Raw genomic sequence first — 21,082 nt, 5'->3', positions numbered from 1 at the left:
CCTGATTGTTACTGGGAAAATATTGGATTTTTTGTTTTCCTTCTTTAATTTTAAAATAGTAGGTATTTTCCTTTCACATATGAAATCTGTACTCTTTTTTCGTCCCAAAATTGAATATCTCACTGCTTTTTCTTCTGATTATAAAAGTAATTCATGCTTTAAAAAAATTCAACAATATGAAAAGGGATAAAGTGGAAAGTGAAAACTTCCCATAATTCCATTCCCAGAGGCCACAATTATTAGTTTCATATGTTTTTTCATATCAGATGGGTAATATGCCAATGTTGTAACAAGGTTTGAGGATGGCCCATCTCACACATGTGCATGATCACCCAATCATCTTGCTCATGAACTACAAAAGATCTAATATGTATTCTTTCAGATACATATTACACACACACACACACACAAATATATATGTGTGTATACATATATGTATGTACCCCGAATATACTATGTATAGTACATAATATATACTCTATATGTTAACAAAAATGGGGTCATATTATCCACTCTTTTCTGTGCCTTGCTTTTTTAATTTTTCTGAGATAGAGTCTTGCTCTGTCACTCAGGCTAGAGTGCAGTAGCATGACCTTGGCTCACTGCAACCTCTGCCTCGTGGGTTCAAATGATTCTCGTGCCTCAGCCTCCCAAGTAGCTGGGACTACAGGTATGTGCCACCATGCCTGGCTAATTTTTGTATTTTTAGTAGAGACAGGGTTTTACCATGTTACTCAGGCTGGTCTTAAACTCCTGACCTCAAGTGATCCACTTGCCTCTGTCTCCCAAAGTGCTGGGATTGCAGGCATGAATCACCATGCCTGGCTTTTTTTTTTTCTCTACAATTTGTCATATACATTTTACATACCGATCCATCTCATTCTTTATAATTTTTATAATGGTCTCTCAGTATTCTTTTGTACCATAATCTCTGCCCTCCACTGAAGGGCATATATGATGTTCTAAGTTTTTCTTAAATACTGAAATACTGCAATAAACATATATGTAGATGTATGCCTATGCATGTTCTGATTATTTCCTTAGGATAAATTTGTGTAAGTAAAATAACTGGGTTAAAGCTTATGCACATTTAAAATATTAAAACATAATGCCCAATAGTACACCAGAAAAATCATACCACCTTCCTCTCTTAGCAAGTTTCCTTCAGTTACCTTTATTTTTCACTGTTGCCAATCTGACAGTCCAAAAAAAAAATTAGTACCTCACATTGTTGTAGTAATTTGCATTTCTTTGAATATTAGTGAAGATGAGTATCTTTTCAAGTGTTTGTTAGCCATTTGGTTTTTTTCTTCTACAAATTGTTTGAAATTATGTGTCTGCACTACTCAATCTGTTTAATCCCCCCATCCCATATATACGTACATTTGATTGAGAGTATCAGGGGCAGGTATGTGATAGGAGCTGGGCCAATAAATTCCCTCTTCCAGGAATTTGGGTTGGAGAATAGGGCACCTCTAGTCTGCTGTGTTTAAGCCAGGAAATCATGCAGTGCTGTCTGGGTCAACAATTTTTTATCATGTACATCATAAAAAAGAGAAAGTAGGTTTGCAGAATGAAAAGAAACAGGGATACCTTGGAAGCAGAAGAGATGAGGGCTTGTGGCCTTGATCACATCCTTTCTCCAGGCCTGTGAGAAAGTTCTGTGTCCTTAAGCTAGTTTGATTGGATTTCTGTTAAGATAAGCAGTATCACAAGTTCTCTTCATAGGAATGTTAGGGTGGGGAGGGAGGAAATGGTTTTGAAAGAATATTCTGATCTTTATTTTCCTCCCTCCTGGTTCCTAAGAAGCCCAAAGAGACCCTAAGAAATCTGGGATCCCAAGCTTTGAGGCAAGCCAAAGCAAAAAATTGCACAAAGGACCACATGTGTCATCACTGTATTACTCCTTCAACTTGCTCTTCTAGGATTCCCCATCTGATCAGTTGCCACTCAGCTCCCTGTCAGCCTGATCTCAGTACTGCAGCGTTACCATAGTATTGGCTCTGTTTATTGAGCACTCACTATGTACTTGCTAAGTGCTTTGCATACATTAATTATTTGACCATAGTGCGTATATTATTGCTCAATTTGACAGAAAAGGAAATGATGGCTTAGGGAGGTTTAGTAAGTTGCCCAAGAACACTCAGCTAGAAAGTGGAGGAGCAGGTTTCCAGTTTCTGCTGTCTGATTCTGCTATACCTCCTGCTCCAGGCCAGCTTGGCGACTACAGCCCAGAACTTAGGGGACATTGGCTTCTAGGGCAGAATGGTGGTCTCCAAGATTACGACTTCAGGCGCCCTCTTACTACCACCTTCAGATCCTTGTCTTTCTTAGAACAGGAGGTACACTAATAACCTAGCAGCTAGCACATTTCTGGCCACAGGCAGCGCAGCCTCCCTGCCCACTTCCAGTGTGAGGTTTATGCCGGGACCCTTTGTTGAGTAAGCAAGCTCTGAAGGTTGTGCAGGTACGTCTTAAAGATGGGCTGGGTTTAACAAAGGTGTACTCACTCTCCTCTCTACACTGTCTTCCCTTAGACACAGGCTTCCCATCCCCCCTGTGGTCTATGTCCTCTATAATAATGATAGCAAACACTTATATAGAGTTGGTCATTCAAAGCCCTCTACATATACTAGCTCATTTGCTCCTCATATCAGCCCTTAGAGTTAGATACTATTAATATCCCTGTTTGGGAGGCCAAGGCAGGATGATTGCTTGAGGTTAGGAGTTTGAATCCTGCCTGGGCAATATAGTGAGACCCTGTTTTTACAAAAAAGTAAAAGATTAGCTTGGCATGGTGGCATGTGCCTGTAGTTCCAGTTACTTGGGAGGCCGAGACGGGAAGATCACCTGAGCCCAGGAGTTTGAGGCTGCAGTGAGTTATGATTGTGCCACTGCACTCCAGCCTGGATGAAATGGATGATAGAGTGAGACTCTGTTTCTGAATAAATAAGTAAATACAAAAATAAATAACCATCCCTATTTCAAAGATAAGGAAATGGAAGCATAGACAGGTTAAGTGACATGCTCAAGGTCACACAGCTAGTAAACAGCAGCCAGGATTCCAACCCAAGTATCAGACACTCCTTTGAGTAGTTGATGAAAGCTAAGACTTGCTCCTTAGAAAAATGCATATATTTGTGATTTTGTATAGTGTCAGGGTTTCATGTCAAGGAATCCCCCTATTGTAGGTCGAGCACTCTGCATAGGAGGGCTCAGAAAATTTAGATGTCCTCAGGGGCCAGGCAGGAATGTTAATGAGTGAAGGGGCTAGATGTGAAGAAAGACAGTGGGCCTGCAGAGTTTTTTCTTCCCAAAAGCACTCTGATGAGAACAACCAACCAAAGCAAATCCCCTATACTGGACCAGGAAAACTCACTTGTAAGCTGACCTCAATCAACTATTATACAATCAGTTGGCGCTTCTGTTAGAACACAGCATAGGCCCTTATTTGCTATAGACTCCCAGCAGGTCTGTCTGGTGATCCTAATATTCTGGTATGTTGAACTGCTCTCCCAGCTCAGGGTGGACCTACAGCTTATTCCAGGCAGAATCTCCCCATATGAACTCTAGAGCTGATTTCCACTTGACTTTCACCAAACCTCTGGGTATCCAGGACCCCAGCTACTCTTGCTTGGGCTTCTGATGGGCTAAGGATGTTTTGAAGGTGCAGTTGTTCAGGTTGCATGAGGCAAATGGTGTTACTCCTGCAGACAGTCATGAACATGGAGAGGGGATAGCTGGCTCTCAGAGACTCTGGATTTAGGCAATGGCAGTTCCCAGCTCCCAGGTGGCTCCTGGACTCTGGAAGATGGCCCACTGTAGCTGAGATGTGTCTGGTTTCTGTCTTCCTGGCCTCTTCAGCCCAGCCCTCTCTTTTTTGATCCCCTAATCTCCCTCTTGTCTTTGTTCTTCCCTACACCCACTCTCAGGAAGTTAGAAATATTTTTCTAGTCCTGGGAAAGCTGCCCTCTCTCAATACTGCTGCTATTTTTTCTCAGTGGCACTTGCTCCATTTTGTTATTACTGCCTCAAAGCACTGGGCATAATTCGCTTAATAGGTTTAGGCTTTTTGGAAACACAAAAGCTAGAAACCATTTCTGCTTTCCACTTGGTAATGTTCCTCTTCTGAAGCAATGAATCACGTGCTCGAATGTGATGCAAGGAATACATGCTTGAATGGAACGGAGTGGGAGAGAAAAAGAAGCGTGGAAATATGGGAGAAAAAAGTTACCATTAATTATTAAAAATATTATTCTACCACATATTCATCTTAAGACTTTTTTACACTTTTTTCTTTTATTTTAAATTATAAAATAATTTTCTTTGACAAATTATAATTGTATATAATGATGGGGTACGCAGTGATGTTATGATATATGTATATAATGTGGAATGACTGAATTAAGCTAATTAACATATCTGTCACCTTAAATACTTATCATTTATTTCTCCTAACTAAAACTTTGTACCCAAGACCCCTTTACATTCTCTCTTTTTTTTTTTTTTTTTTTTTTTTGAGACAGAGTTTCGCTCTTGTTGCCCAGGCTGGAGCCCAATGGCATGATCTTGGCTCACTGCAACCTCAGCTTCCCAGGTTCAAGCGATTCTCCTGCCTCAGCCTCCTGAGTAGCTGGGATTACAGGCAGGCACCACCACGCACAGCTAATTTTGTATTTTTAGTAGAGATAGGGTTTCTCCATGTTGGTCAGTCTGGTCTTGAACTCCTGACCTCAGGTGATCCGCCTGCCTCGGCCTCCCAAAATGCTGGGATTACAGGCTTGAACCACTGCACCCAGCCTTTTTTATTTTTTATTTTTTTGAGATGGAGTATCGCTCTGTTGCCCGGTCTGGAGTGCGGTGGTGCAATCTCGGCTCACTGCCACCTCCACCTCCTGGGTTCAAGCAATTCTCCTGCCTCAGCCTCCTGAGTAGCTGGGATTACAGGTGCCTGCCAACACGACTGGCTAATTTTTGTAATTTTAGTAGAGACAGGGTTTCACCATCTTGGCCAGGCTGGTCTCGAACTCCTGACCTCAAATGATCCACCCGTCTCGGCCTCCCAAAGTGCTGGGAATACAGGCATGAGCCATCGCGCCCAGCCACATTCTTTTTATTTACTTATTTATTTATTTATTTGAGACAGGGTCTTGCCCTGTCACTCATGCTGGAGTGCAGTGATATGATCACAGCTCACTCAGCCTCAACATCCCGGGCTCCAGTGATCCTCCCACCGCATCCTCCCAAGTAGCTGGGACCACAGGCGAGTGCTACCATGCAGAGCTAATTATTGTACTTTGGGTAGAAACAGGATTTCGCCATATTGCCCAAGCTGGTCTTAAATTCCTGGGCTCAAGCTATCCTGCTGCCTTGGCCTCCCAAAGCACTAGCATTATAGGGGTGAGTCACCACACCTGGTCCCCTTTATGTTCTTGACAACCCCCAAAAACTTGTTTATGTGGGCTATATTGTATTGATGTTTATTGTTTTAGAAATTAAGATGGATAAATGTTTCAAGTATTTACTAATTCATTTAAAAATAACAATAAACCCATGACATGTTAACAAAAATGACTTTAAAAAAACCTGTGTTTTCCAAAACAAATGAACAAACAAAAAAGATTTACTGAGAAGAATGGCATCATGTATGTTTCTGCAAGTCTTTTTAATGTCCAGCATAAGAGAAGACAGTTGGATTCACATCTGTGGTTCTGTACTCAATGTGTTGTGATATATCACATGTCACATAGCTTCTAGAAAACTCCCCGATACACTGGTGAGCAAACGAGTGAAAGACACAAATGACATCTTAGTATTTGGTGAAAATACCTTTACCCAGAGGACCGCCTGAAAGGACCACACTTTAATAACTGTTTGATAACTGTTCTTTCAAATCATGACATATACGCAGTCTAGAGTGCTAGTCCTGGCAGGAAACATACATAGTCATCATCTTAAGGAGGCAATACATGGTCAAGGGCACTGATTTTGGAAGCAGACACTTCCAGGTTTGAAGCTCAGCTCCTCAACTTCCTACAGAGTGGCCTTGGGAAGGTTACTGAACTTTTCTAAATTCCAGATCTCCTACCTAGCAATAGAGAATAGTACCTACCTTACTGAGTTTTTGAAAGATAATGTAGTATTTTCCAAACTTCCTTAGTCATAACATTTGCCAAGTCCGTGTAAGACCTATACTATTATCCTCTTGGTGTTTTTCTGTTGCTCACTTTTTAAACTTCAATAAATGTTTTAAAAGGAAATTTTATATCACTGTTATAAATGCAACACTACTTGCCCTAAATTGAAGGTGCAATGAAAATTAAAGAACTTGTTGCCTGAGAAAGTGTTAAGCCTAAGGCCTACTCTTTTTTAATAACAAAAGGAAGTAAGTTGATGTTAGAAAGTCATTCAAGACCTGCACCAAAGGGAGACTCTCTGCCAGGTGTAATTAGGAGTCAGAGGCTTGAAGAAGGAACAGCTTTCTCAATATGTGATGCAATTTGATTTCTGCCTAGCCCATGTACCACTAAACCATCAACTACCTGAAGCCATTTCCTGTATCACCCCACACTTCGGAGACAGTGAGATCATGCATGTAAGCACTAAGCTCAATGCCTGGCACAATGTAAGGACTCTGCCATGTAGCTTTTGTTATGTTTTCTAATTCTTTCTTTTCTTTTCCCACAGGGGTTAAATGAGTCACCTAAGCCTGCAGCTATTACGTGAACTATGACTATAATGTGTGTCTTATATCCCCTTGTGGGTAAGGGCATGGACTCTAGAACTGGGCTTTGCCACTTCAGTGTTGTGTGACCTTGGGCAAGGGACTCAACCTCTCTATGTCTCAGTTTTCTCATCAGTAAAAGAATGATACAATAGCAGCTAATTTATAAGAGTAAATGAGTTAATACACATAAAGCCCTCAGAACAGTGCCTGGCACACAGTCAACACTCTGTATATATTAGCTAATAGTGTTCTTTTTCACCATGCTGGCTTTGATGGTGGTAGTCATTAACAGGCAGCTACACTACTATAGAGAAATTTTTCTCAAACTACCTGAAGGAACAGATTTTTTCCCCAATCCGTGTTTACCAATAATTTAGTAAATAGAACAAAATTAATTACTAGAAAAAAGAAATAAAAAAGAGAAAATATGAAATATAAGCCCATATTTTTTATTATTTGATTCAATAGACATATTTTAATAAATATAATCAGAGGCAGGCCGGGTACAGTGGCTCATGCCTATAATCCCAGCACTTTGGGAGGCCGAGGTAGGCAGATTGCTTGAGCTCAGCAGTTCAAGACCAGCCTGGCCAACATGACAAAACCCTGTCTCTCTCTGAAAATAAATAAATAAATAAATAAATAAATAAATAAATAAATAAATTAGCTGGGTGTAGTGGCATGTATGAGGTAAGAGAATTGCTTGAGCCCAGGAGGTTGAGACTGCAGTGAGCCAAAATGGGACCACTGAACTCCAGAGGGTGACAGAGTGAGACAAAAAAAAAAAAAATCAGAAGAAAAACAGGAAAAGATAAATTACAAAAAATGTACATATTGTTAATTGAAAGCCTAGGTATACACAATTAATAGAGTCTTGCTTCACTACTTTCTTGTTATTCCTTATTTGTGATGAAACAAAAAGTCATGAAGGAAATAGCAATTCTCTATGTTAAATGCTGATATGTACACTTGAAACAAACACCTTGTATACTACTATTTAAATTTTTTCATGGCAAAAACCACATTTACCTTTGCACCAACCTAATAAGATCCTAAAGGCACGTTTCACACTGTTGACTTGGGTGGTAAAGAAACTCTGAAGGAAGGAGATGGATTAAATTTTACAGAGCAGCATAATGGAAATAAGTAGAAGTGGTTAACTAAAATTTTCTTTCTTTTTTTTTTTTTTAATACAGAGTCTTGCTCTATCACCCAGGCTGGAGTGCAATGGTGCAATCTCGGCTCATTGCAAACTTTGCCTCCTGGGTTCAAGCGATTCTCCCATCTCAGCCTTCTGAGTAGCTGGGATTACAGGCACACACCACCATGCCTGGCTAATTTTTGTATTTTTAGCAAAGTTGGGTTTTCACCATTTTGGCCAGGCTGGTCTCGAACTCCTAACTTCAGATGATCCACCCGCCCCAGCCTCCCAAAATGCTGGGATTACAGGCATGAGCTACTGCTCCAGGCCTAAAAAAATTTTTTTAAAGAGAGTCTCACTATGTTCCAGAGGGCACAAAACATGTCTCCTACAAAGGCCTCATTTTTTTTTTTTTTTTTTTTTTTTTTTTTTTTTTTTTTTTTTTTTTTTTTTGTGGCGGAGTCTTGCTCTGTCGTCCAGGCTAGAGTGCAGTGGCATGATCTTGGCTCACTGCAGCCTCTGCCTCCCAGGTTCAAGTGATTCTCCTGCCTCAGCCTCCTGAGTAGCTGGGATTACAGGCACCTGCCACCACACCCAGCTAATTTTTGTATTTTCAGTAGAGACAGGGTTTCACCATTTTGGCCAGGCTGGTCTTGAACTCCTGACCTCAAGTGATCCGCCCACCTTGAGCCTCCCAAAGTGCTGGGATTACAGGCATGAGCCACCACACACACCCTCACTGTTTTGTTTCTCCATGGAACCTGACACTTGAGTACCAAGCTTTAAAAGATGATTGATTATTGTAGTATCACGTTTCTGTTCTAAGTGATTGAGTTCTCCAAGAGTATTGTGAAATGACATGGTCCACATGACTTATTTGCCTTTTCTAAGTAATGTCTTTCATCTTTTCTCTAAAACAGCTAGCACTTACCTACAGATCACTAAAAATCATTCCCAAATTATATTAACCACATCTTTTACTTCACCTAAATAGACAGAAGTTCAGGATCCTTTCATTCCTCTTGGTTCCTTGACACTCAAAATGTGAACCATAGACCAGGGGAAGCAATGGCATCACCTGGTAGGACACCATTGGCATCACCTGGTAGAATCCAAATCTGCATTATAACAAGATCCCCCAGGTGACTCACAGGCATCTTAAATTTGAGAAGCTCTGCTCTAGTTCACTTAACTTCTTGGCAGATGTGTCAGTGACACTATGCCACGGTCCTCAGGTGTGTGGCAAGCCCTCTGTGAGGCCACAGAGATACTAAGATAACTAATAACTAAGACATGACCCCTGTGATAGAAAGTAATAGTCTCTACTCTGCTCCATTTTAGACTGTGTGACCTTAGGCATGAGCCACAAATTCAATAGTAAAATGGGATTAACACTATGACCATGTAGGATTTTTATTAGGATAAGCTGAGAACACACCTGGGCCATGGTGGGATCCTCTGTAAACAATAACTTTTATTAGGTTGGTGCAAAAGTCATTGCAGGTTTTGCCATATTCCCCTCACATATTGCCAACCTAGGCTGTAACTCACCTATCTAGGCAGGATTAAAGTGACACACACCCTAAAACCCAACTGCACTGATTGGGAACTTTAGATGTTATCTGAGTTCCCTCTTTTGCACTCTCTCTAGTGATATTTGTGTACATGTCTCCTCCACCAGACTATAAGCGTAAGGGAGGGGCAGTGTCTTCTTCATCTTGCTAGCCTCCGTGTTGTCAAACAGTGTCTTAGACATAGCAGACTCTCAGTACATGGTTGTTTAAACAAGAAAGACTACTCTAGGTGTTCAAAATAATTTTTGTGTGCACCCCAATCTCATCTTTCACGTCACTTTTCATATTCCAAAATAAACTGCGAACACACAGATTTAATGAACCCAATCACTATTATCTTCTGTTGTAACCTAAAAGGCACAGTAGGTTTTAGAGGTTGGAAATTAGGCCATAATCCTGACAGTCACTACTCCTGTACTGCATGCTTATCAGAGAACATTCAATTGGGCTGGCTGATTCTCTTCTCAATGAATACTCATGGCCTTTCTTTCAGAAGGGTTGTGAATTTTTAAATTGACAATTGTGCATGACCAAAACATTAAAAGTTGAGACTCCATTAGAATTGGAATGTCAGCTGGAGAATGGTTGGGAATATTAGTTTGACAGTTTTGAGTCTGAACTCCCACTCTTCTTTGCGAAGACATGTAAGAAGTCTTTGAAACACAATAGAAGATAATAAGGAACATCCTAGAAAGGCAGTCAGAGGTGAGAATTAAACTCATTACCCAGGAGTAAGACAAAATTGAATAAAAGTCATTGGCAGCATTCTGCTTGGGTGTGTATGTGGTGGGGGCAGCTGGCTCAGAAACTGGACCTCAGCAGCTGTAACTGGACTGTGGGCAATCTAATAGACAAAAAGGCTTGGGGAGATTTTGGAGTTTTCCTTAGCATGATAATAATAGACATGGCTAACTAAGGGTTTATTATGCACTAGACAGTATCGTGTGATGTACTGGCTTTTAATTTCCAGATTGATGGTAACTGGGATGACTTTTTTTCTCCAGAAAAAAAATTGTATTTTATTTTTCCAAATTATTATGATAAATGGGACTTTTGAAAAAGAATTTTCAGACAAGCTTGTAAGATAGAAAGTAAGCTTTGAAGGTAGGAATGTCTTATTCCCATGGACCCACTCCATGACCCCACTACTCAGAGGCAAACCGTACCAGGAGTGTGAACTGTCTCCTTTAAGTACAAGATGGGGACAATTCCTTGTACTCATCTGGCCACAATATATAACAAACTGTGGCACACAAGTTTCAGATAAAATCTAGCAATTTTTTGAGTACTCTATAAAGCCCTAACTTTAACACAAGCCCTGAGGACTGCAAGGGACCAATAATCAGTCCCAAGGTGATGCTTGTTATCAGTGGGTGGGGTTAGGAAAGCTGCTCCTGGGGTAAGAGTTGAGCCTCTTTTTTCATTTCCTTCACACCATGCACCTGGCTAACCCTTATAACAATGGGCTTGCAGAGGAAGCCCAAAATATTGGGGAAGTGCAGGCATCATCTCATTCTCTCAAAAAGCCTCATCAGAGAAGGTTTGTGGTGGCATCATGGAACCACAGGACAAAAGGCACAAGAGGGAACGAGAGCCTGACACAGACAGTGACACCAATTCTGAGTCAGGCTTGGACTTAAGCAAGACAACGGAACAGACAGCTGCAGTAGAAGGTGTGAGGGAATTCTAAAACTAAATGACGAGGCGGGGCTAGAGACAACCTTTAGGGGCTTGAGGTCCCCCACCAATGGGGAGATAGTGTGTGAAGCTTTTCATTATTCATCAAATGTTTACTGTTTAGTTTATAGCTGGCACTCTGCAGTGATTAGAACATGCATGGTCCAAAGTATTTCATGTATTTAACTTTCCAAACAACTGAAACTTTAAATTATCTGAATCTTAAATACCTTCTATGGGATATTTTCTTTTTCTTTTCTTTCTTTTTTTTTTTTTTGAGATGGAGTTTCGCTCTTGTTGCCTAGGCTGGAGTGCAATGGCATGATCTCTGCTCACCACAACCTCTGCCTCCCAGGTTCAAGTGATTCTCCTGCCTCAGCCTCCTGAATAGCTGGGATTACAGGCATGCGCCACCACGCCTGGCTAATTTTGTGTTTTTAGTAGAGACAGGGTTTCTCCATGTTCGTCAGGCTGGTCTCGAACTCCCGACCTCAGGTGATCTGCCCGCCTCGGCCTCCCAAAGTGCTGGGATTACAGGTGTGAACTACTGCACCCAGCCAGGATATTTTCTTTTTTTATTATTATTATTTTTTTTAATTATACTTTAAGTTTTAGGGTACATGTGCACAACATGCAGGTTTGTTACATACGTATACATGTGCCATGTTGGTGTGCTGCACCCATTAACTCGTCATTTATATTAGGTATATCTCCTAATGCTATCCCTCCACCCTCCCCCCACCCCACAACAGGCCCCGGTGTGTGATGTTCCCCTTCCTGTGTCCAAGTGTTCTCACTGTTCAATTCCCACCTATGAGTGAGAACATATGGTGTTTGGTTTTTTGTCCTTGCAATAGTTTGCTAAGAATGATGGTTTCCAGCTTCATCCATGTCCCTACAAAGGACATGAACTCATCCTTTTTTATGGCTGCATATATTCCAAGGTGTATATGTGCCACATTTTCTTAATCCAGTCTATCATTGTTGGACATTTGGCTTGCTTCCAAGACTTTGCTATTGTGAATGGTGCTGCAATAAACATACGTGTGTATGTGTCTTTATAACAGCATGATTTATAATCCTTTGGGTATATACCCAGAAATGGGATGGCTGGGTCAAATGGTATTTCTAGTTCTAGATCCCTGAGGAATCGCCACACTGTCTTCCACAATGGTTGAACTAGTTTACAGTCCCACCAACAGTGTAAAAGTGTTCCTATTTCTCCACATCCTCTCCAGCACCTGTTGTTTCCTGACTTTTTAATGATTGCCATTCTAACTGGTGTGAGATGGTATCTCATTGTGGTTTTGATTTGCATTTCTCTGATGGCCGGGCAGAATATTTTCTAATATCATGTTTGTTACACATTTTTTGAACTGCATACTAAACATAGTTTGTGCTTTTCTTGATGATTCATGGTCACTGTCTTGTGCTCCTTACTTAGGGTTGCCAGATAAAATACAGGGTACCCAGTAAAATCTGGATTTCAGCTAAATACATGCAATATTTGTGACTTTCTTTAAAAATAGAGATAGGGTCTCACTATATTGCCCAGGCTGGTCTGAAACTCCTGGCGCAAGCAATACTCTTGCCTCAGTCTCCCAAAGTGTTGGGGTCACAGGCATGGGCCACTGCATTCCAACCTGTGACATATTTATACTAAAATTATTCCTTGTTAATCTGAAATTCAAACTGAATTTGAATTTGGGCATCTTATATTTTTGTTAAATCTGGCAACCCTACCACTGTTATATATGATGTTATAATAATACAAGGGAGCCTCAGCTGCAGTTGAGCCGCGGTAGGGCTAATTGTCCTGACAGGGAGGTGTTGTTGTTGTTGTTGTTCTTTTTCAACGTTGTTGTTCTTTTTCAATTCTGTAGTTATTTTTGACAGTCTCTTTTATTGCTATCCAATGATTCTACTGCTTGTTGTAGCCAGTGTATAGCACCTTTAATTCTCTTTTCTCTCTCCTAGTATATTCTTCCAGTTGGTTTGGACTGGAAAATAAGATCCCCAAGCACATTTGAATTTTCTGTCAAGTTAAGAGTAAATAGTTTTTGAAGAAGGGTGCAGGTACTTGAGGGCACATACTTAAGAAAAGTATGCAAATTTAAAAACAAGGACTTCATAATATCTTAATGTGACTGCCAGAGATTATCCTGTAATTTCTTTTCAACGTTCCTCAGGCTAAGTGAATCATGGTTTATTTCCTGGAGTGCATAGGGCATTGTATAAGGAGAACTCAGTCGCTGATGAAGAGGTGAAAGCTATATTAGGTTGGTGCAAAAGTAATTAAAAGTAATGGCAAAAACTGTAATTACTTTTGCGCCAACTGAATCGATAAAAGAATTTGCAATTGTGTTTTTTACACTTGAACGGGATGCTGAATGTTCTTGACAATCTTTGGGAAGAGTCAGATACTGGTCTGGCTTGAGTAGTTAACAGGTAATCTTGCCTTGAGACTGGATCGTACTAGGTGACCTCTTGAAATAACTGGCAGATATATGGTTCTGCGTACTCTGTGATCTACCCAATCGACTCAAAATAATGACCACATCCAAAATTATGAAAACTGAAAAATTAGTTAGCATCATATCTACAACAGAAAGTACTGTGTATTCCAAATATGGTGCTTAGAAGAGATTTGGGCCAGCTTGCAAAATCTTATGCAGAAGGAATTACAATGTCTCTTCTTCCCTAACTGCACTCATTTACACAACGATTAAACAATTTTTCTGCCCTAGACAATCCTTGTTCTGAATATAGATTTGAAGTGGCTCCTGAATTAGAACTGCCGTTCCTAATGCTGAGCCTATGATTATTCAAACTCAGCATGAGAAGTCAGCAAACACCTCCCCACACCTTATATATTTGCATTTATCTTTATTTGACATCAGAAAAAAATTGTTTGAAAATGATTTAATATAAGCAGACAATCTTCAGGCTCAGGATGATGAGGTCTTATGTTACCCAGCTATGTCTACTTTTATTGGCTTTAGTCAAAGAATGACTCATCAGAATCAGATCCTGGAGAATATTTTGGGAGGTGTTAGGAAAGTCTAATACCAAGCAAGACCAGTATCTTGGTAAAATAGTTTAATTTTCTTCAGAGGCTTCTGAGATTGTACAAATCAGAAAATACTTGCTAGGTCATGGTAAAACTATTCTAAATATGTTAAACCTTTAAAACTTGTTACAGGCTTTTTAGTTACAACAAGAGCAATTCTGGTCTGTGTAGGTCACTGGAGCCATTAGCTGTACAGTATATTTAGATTCATGTGACCTGATTCAACTTATTAATGTGTTAAATATAGTTTTCTTTTTCTTATTTTTTCTTTCCTTTTTTCTTTTTCTTTTTTTAAACATTTTTATTTTTTGTAGATATGGGGGTCTTGCTATGTTGCCCAGGCTGGTCCCGAACTCCTGACCTCCTCCCTGCCTCGGCCTCCCAAAGTGCTGGGACTACAGGCATGAGTCACTGCCCTCAGCTCTTTTTCCTCTTTAGTACTTCCTTCCCCACATCTCCCATCTTAAGGTCTGCTGTCTTTTTCTTCTTGATCAACAAAATAAATTCATTTTTCAAATATATTGTGGTGGCTTACACTTGTAATCCCAGCACTTTGGGAAGCCGAGGTGGGAGGATGGCTTCAGGCCTGGAGTTCAAGACCAACCTGGGCAATGTACTGAGACCCTGTCTCTACAAAAAATTTAAAAATTAGCTGGGTATGGTAGTGCAAGGTTGTAGTCCTAGCTACTTGGGAGGCTGAGGCAGGAGGATCACTTGAGTCCAGGAGGTCGAGGCAGCAGTGTGCCTTGATTGTGTCACTGCACCCCAGCCTGGGTGACAGACCAAGTCCCTGTCTCTAAAAAATAAAAGTAAAATATACTATGTCATGACTTACGGCTTTTAAGTATTATCTTTATTTTCAAGTTTAGCCTAATAAATACTTTTGTAGGTTTTTTTTTTCAACAGCTTCCTTCTACTCTAAAAGGGTTGCTATAGTATTTTAGCAGATCTATAAAGGAACAAGGATAATGTGGGCTACTGGGGATAGTGTGATAAAAAATGTTTAAGAAATATTCAGTGGACATTTACTGAGGTGTGCAAGGTATTATACTATTGGTAAGGAGCTAACACAATGACAGGAGAGGCAGATTCATGAACAGAATTTTATTGCAGTGTGGTGAGGATAATGATGAAAATATGCAGATAGGTGTCTCTTTCTCTGTGAGGCTATAAAACTAACTTGGCTTTGAAACACTGCGGAGGGCTTCCTGGAGGAGTTAATGCCTGGCTTGAGTCTTAAAATATAAGTAGTCAGGCAAGAAGTGTGGAGCAGAGAGCCTAAGCAAAGACATAGGTGAATAGGGAAGGGTCTCCCTTGTCTTTTTAGTTTCTGAAGTAGCTTCCTGAGTCATTGGTAGAAGGGGAGGCACCCCAGCCCTGTCACTGTTTAATCGTGACAGCCTTTTGCAAATATACTGTGCAGCGGTGACCACACAGGCAACTATTATGACTAAACTATCAAGTTTACCAGATATCCCCCACCACCTTTAAGTACAACAACACTTTGCTGGCTGGGTGCAGTGGCTCGGCCTGTAATGCTACTCTGTAATGCTAGCCTGTAATGCTAGTGGGAGGATCACTTGAGGCCAGGAGTTTGAGACCATCCTCAGCAACTTAGACCTCTGTCTCCACAATTAAACAAAAAAATACTTTCCTCATTTTCTAGGCATTCTGGTATATTTCAAATGATAGCCTGATAACCACAATCCTCTCTGTATTAGTTTCTTACAGCTGCCATAACAAAGTACCACAAACTGGATGGCTTAACCTACAGAAATTTATTGTCTCACGGTCTAGAGAATACAACTCTGAGAAGGTGTTTTCAGGGTTGGTTCCTTCTGAGGACTGAGGGAGAACAACTTCTCTCCTAGCTTCTGGTATTTTGCTGGCAATCTTTGGCATTCCTTGGCTTGTAGAAGCATCACCCTAATCTCTATTTTCATGTTCATGTTCATGTGGGTCAAAATTCCCTTGGGCCCATGCCTGGGTCCAAATTCCCACCCCCACCCAGTCTCCCCTTCACCCTGGCCTTTTTTTCTTTTCTTTTTTTTTTTTTTTTGAGACAGGGTCTGGCTATGACACCCTGGCCGGAGTGTGGTGGTGTGATTACAGCTTACTGCAGCCTCAACCTTCTGGGCTCATGCAATCCTCTCACCTCAGCTGCCCTGAGTAGCTGGGACCACAGGTGTCCACCACCATGCCTAGTTAATTTTTTAAAAATTTTTGTAGAGATGAGGTTTCTTATCATTGCCCAGGCTAGCCTCAAACTCCTGGCCTCAAGTGATCCTCCCACCTCGGCCTTCCAAAGTGCTGGGATTACAGGTGTGAGCCACCGCACCTGGCCCGAATTTCCTTTTTTTTATAAGAATACCAGTCATATTGGATTAGGGGCCCATCCTACTACATTTAGCTAATTACGTTTGAAATAATCCTATTCCTAAGTAAAGTCATATTCTAAGGTACTGGAGGTTAGGACTTCATATGAATTTTGAAGTCCTTGAATTCCCTCAAACATAGGGAATTTAACTCACAACATCACATTTCAAATGTAGGTTTTATAACTTATGGGCAAATCTTAATTTCAGAAAATATTACCAAGTGTTTAGAATTTACTAGAAATTTACCTAGTAGGTGTCTTAGTTAAGCTGCTGTTTCATTAAATGCTTATCTTTTTCAAAAGATTTTCCAAATGTAGGAAATGTAGGATATTTCCAAATATCCTAAATTAAAACTAGAAGGGCTTACTTGTTGACACAGTGTGATCAGGACTGCTGATCTCTGAAGCACTGGACAATTCTATAAAATTGTCTATAAAAAAGAATATATTGAACTACTTCTAAATATGGTTTAAAAATAATAGACAAAATGGCTATAAAACATCTGTTACTGCATAAAGAAGAATACATGAGCATTGGAAATCAGTATTTATAATCATTTGACAGTTGGCATTCACAAAATTGTTTCATATTGCACTGGTGATAGTTTCTACATATATCACTTTTTTTTTTTTTTTTTTTTTTTGAGACGAAGTCTAGCTCTGTCACCCAGGCTGGAGTGCAGTAGCTTGATCTTGGCTCACTGCAACCTCCGCCTCCCGGGTTCAAAAGATTCTTCTGCCTCAGCCTCCTGAGTAGCTGGGACTATAGGTGTGCGCCACCACGCCCGGCTAATTTTTTTTATTTTTAGTAGAGACAGGGTATCACCATGTTGAACAGGCTGGTCTCAAACTCCTGACCTCGTGATCCGCCTGCCTCGGCCTCCCAGTGCTGGGATTACAGGCGTTAGCCACTGCGCCCGGCATCATTTTCTTTTCTTTTCATTTTTTTCAGACAGAGTCTCGCTCTATCACCCAGGCTGGAGTGCAGTGGCAACATCTCGGCTCACTGCAACCTTCGCCTCCCGGGTTCAAATGATTCTCCTGTCTTAGCCTCCCGAGTAGCTGCGACTACAGGCGCGCGCCACCACGCTCGGCTAATTTTGTATTTTTAGTAGAGACGGGGTTTCACCATTTTGACCAGGCTGGTCTCGAACTCCTGACCTCAGGAAGATCCGCCTGCCTCGGCCTCCCAAAGTGCTGGGATAACAGGCGTGAGTCACCATGCCCGGCTACACAGATCACTTTCTAAATTAGCGCTGTATTTGATTCTTATTTTAGGTATGTGACTAAAAGTACAACTTCTAGAAACACTTTTTTCCCCCCCGCTTACAAAATGGATCCATCCAATATCTATTACCTAAACATTTCACTGTCTTTTGATTAGTTTTGTAACAAAGTTCACAATATATGCACCAATATTCAACAGAAATAATGCAATGTCTGATACCACTTGCTTTTTACCCAACGCAAAACAATTTGATTCTGTAAGTCGTTCAAGTCCTGTTCATTTACAGAAGCAAAGCTGGCTTTACAGAATTTCATTAGTGGATGAAGCAGCTACCTGCGAAGGGTAAAGCATCAAGTTGAATCAAGGATCCTGTAACCTGATACTATTACTGTTGTTCTGTCTGCCAGTCCTAAATAGGTTTCATAATCTCATTATCTCCTATCCTCTCCATGTGAAAGGTCTTGTTTTGGGTACTGTCGCTACCGAAATTAAGCTAACTTTGACTAGAGATTGGTTTATTATATTTCCCAGATCTGAAATCACTGTGGGAGCAACTATACGGAGAATCTTAAAAGATTTCTACGTCGCTTAGCCTGCTTTTGCCACGGGTTCGCTTTCCCATCTCCCACTGTCTCAGAACCTTCTCTTTTTTTCTCTTTTGCTTAGTTCCTCTTACCCTCAAGCTGTGTAGGGGGATTTAAATTCCAACCCGGAACTCGGAATCGCGCGCCTTGCATGACGGAAGTCGTAGTTTCTGTGACTCCTCCCTTCCCGCCTTTCAAGCCGATTCCTCCCGGTACCTAAAAACTACAACTCCCAAAATGCATCCTCGGTTTGGCCCGCCCCCGTGCGCAAGCGCTCTGAGGCCGCCGGATTTGAATCGGCGGCGTTGTTATTGACGCCATATTGGGGCCGGCGGCGGGTGGGAGAGTTCTACGAGAGAGAGGGAAGCGGTTGGACGTGTTCGCTTGGGCTCCTGCTGCGGCAGCCACCTCGCAATCTCTCTGCATCGATCGCCGCTCGCAAGCTACTGACCGTACTCGGGCGTATTAGGAGCCGCGTTCCAGCCTCACACCCCACGGTGCTGTTTTCGACTTCAGAAAGGATCTAGTCTCAGCACAGAAGCGCCTCAGGCGCGGCGCAAAGCTCGAGCGGACGGCGGGGGCGGCCGGAGCCTCTCTCGGGGGAGCCGCGCCTGAGGAGGCGGAAGAACCCCCCTGACGCGACTGGCGTGTGCTTCTGCCCGCCACCGCCCCTCCCGCTCTCACCCGGGCCGTCCCTGGCCACTGCCCCTGCCGCGGAGGCAGCGGCGGCAGCGGCTCTCCTTTCCACAGCAGGCGCTCCGCGACCCGCTTGGCTCCTGAGCCCGTCGGGTAGGCTCTCCTCGAGTTCCCGCTCTTCACCCCTTCCCTCACCCTCTTCTTTCGTCACCCCTCCCCGACCCCACCCGAGCCCGGCGCCTCAGCTGCCCCCGGCCATGGCGTGCGGAGCCACTCTGAAAAGGACTCTGGATTTCGACCCGCTGTTGAGCCCGGCGTCCCCGAAGCGGAGGCGATGTGCGCCATTGTCGGCGCCCACCTCGGCCGCTGCCTCCCCGTTGTCGGCGGCCGCGGCCACCGCCGCCTCCTTCTCCGCTGCGGCCGCCTCGCCGCAGAAGTATCTCCGAATGGAGCCATCCCCCTTCGGCGACGTCTCCTCCCGCCTCACCACAGGTGGGACCCGGCCCCGCGGCCGCCGGGGTAGTGGAGAGAACTGGGAACAGGGGTCCTGGGGCGTGGGATGCGGCCCCTGGGGTGGGGGTGCCGGACTGTGTGGTTCTTGTTCTTAGCAAAGTAGTAGGGCAGCCACGTTTTTTACTAGGTCCTCGTAGCCCGAAGACCTAATAAGACACAATAGAAATGGGCTGATGTCAGGGGGATAGTGTTTGGAGGTGGGTAGGGGCTTTGCCTTGCCCGTATTGGGTAGAACAGGGACATCTTTTTCTTTGGGCCGAATGATTGGAATTGTTTCCGTAGTCGCTAGAGCCCCAGCGGAAATGATCAGAGAGGACGATATTATTCGTAAATTTAGGCGAAAGGGTCACATTTCACCCCAATCTGGATGTGTGTTTGCCGTAATCGATTGGTTGCAGCTATTAACTCTGGGACTGGGTGGTTTGAGGCGAGGCTACAGCCCCTCCTTCAGTTCAGACATGGCTGATTTTAGTATAGTGGGGGTGGGGGGTGGGGGATGGATGTCACTGGGGCGAGATCTAGGCCTGTCATTAATCACCCACAAGAACGCCACTTTGGCTGAGTCAAGACCTGTTTCCCTAGCAGGGTCAACAACAAAGAAAATGCTCTTCCCGAGTACTGTAATATGATCACACTATACGTCTAGACCTTGAGAAATGTTGAACTTTTAATAAGCATATTGCATTGAAAATTGGGGCTGAGGAGTTGCTTTTATTTGGAAATGCTTTATTTTTGCCCAACAAAGTATGCTGGGGGAAAACAACCTAGCCTTGAGAATAATGAAGAAATCAACCCAAGATTCCAAGGGACTTCAGACTTTTGCTTTTCATCTTGAAACATTTCCTGAGAGAGACTGGGGAATGTCTTTTGGCTGCTTTGTAGGGCATGTGTATGCCCAGTTTTTTCTGTACTTTGAAATCCTTGTGTGCCCCTGGCACAGTCCTAGGATAGGCTTTTGTGGACTAGAAGTGTAAATGTTTCCTTTGTGTGTAGCATGCAAAGATTTCTGTGTGAGCCTTTAGTAATAATATCACCCTTTAGACAAAGCCTTTCCATAGCTTGATTTAAATGTCTCGTTATCAGTAGCTTAAAAAAGTGAAGTATATACCTCTGTATTTGGTGACTTCCATTTGAAACTGACTTTAGTGTTTTTTTTTTTTTTTGTCACATTTAAAAATATTTTCTAAATCCATGGAGTGACCCTCGAATATGCAAGCTACCATTTTTGCTATTAAATATTTGGTCTAATTTAAGGACATACTGTTTTAGAGTTGTAGTGAGTTTTTACGGAAATTCTTAGATAAATTTATTTAATGACCTTACTAAACTGTGTTTTAATTAGATTGAAAAGGCATTTGTTGATTGTTAGGCTTTACTTTGGGGAAAAAAAAAGGAAACAGCCAATGTCAAGAATGAGCTACTGGTGGTTGACATTTTTGGAATTTGTCTTTTAGTGAAATGGTATCATTGGAAATTGAAATGGATTCTGTACTTAACTAATAAAGCCATTTCAAAATAAGGTCATTAAGTAGCTAACCAGCAATACATTTCAGTC

General features: G+C 42.1%; 1 protein-coding gene and 1 non-coding gene across 2 annotated transcripts in view; one reads left to right on the top strand and one right to left on the bottom strand.

The window, feature by feature from the left end:
* Window positions 1–260: 260 nt before the first annotated feature.
* Window positions 261–363, bottom strand: LOC112440272 (small nucleolar RNA U13). Its single transcript, XR_003028447.1, has one exon. It is a non-coding gene; the product is annotated as a small nucleolar RNA U13 (small nucleolar RNA).
* A 15,714-nt stretch (window positions 364–16,077) lies between these two features.
* The window catches only part of AKIRIN2 (akirin 2), a 29,928-nt gene continuing 24,923 nt past the window's right edge, over window positions 16,078–21,082 (top strand). Inside the window, exon 1 of the mRNA XM_034962503.3 lies at window positions 16,078–19,506. Coding sequence (XP_034818394.1) covers window positions 19,272–19,506 — 235 coding nt within the window. The 5' untranslated portion in view covers window positions 16,078–19,271. The remainder of the gene's footprint in view (window positions 19,507–21,082) is intronic.

The sequence above is a fragment of the Pan paniscus genome, chromosome 5, assembly GCF_029289425.2.
Source record: "Pan paniscus chromosome 5, NHGRI_mPanPan1-v2.0_pri, whole genome shotgun sequence".
In the NCBI taxonomy this organism is placed as follows: domain Eukaryota; kingdom Metazoa; phylum Chordata; class Mammalia; order Primates; family Hominidae; genus Pan; species Pan paniscus.
Note: the sequence above shows the minus strand (reverse complement) of the source record. Positions and strands in the feature narration are given on the sequence as shown.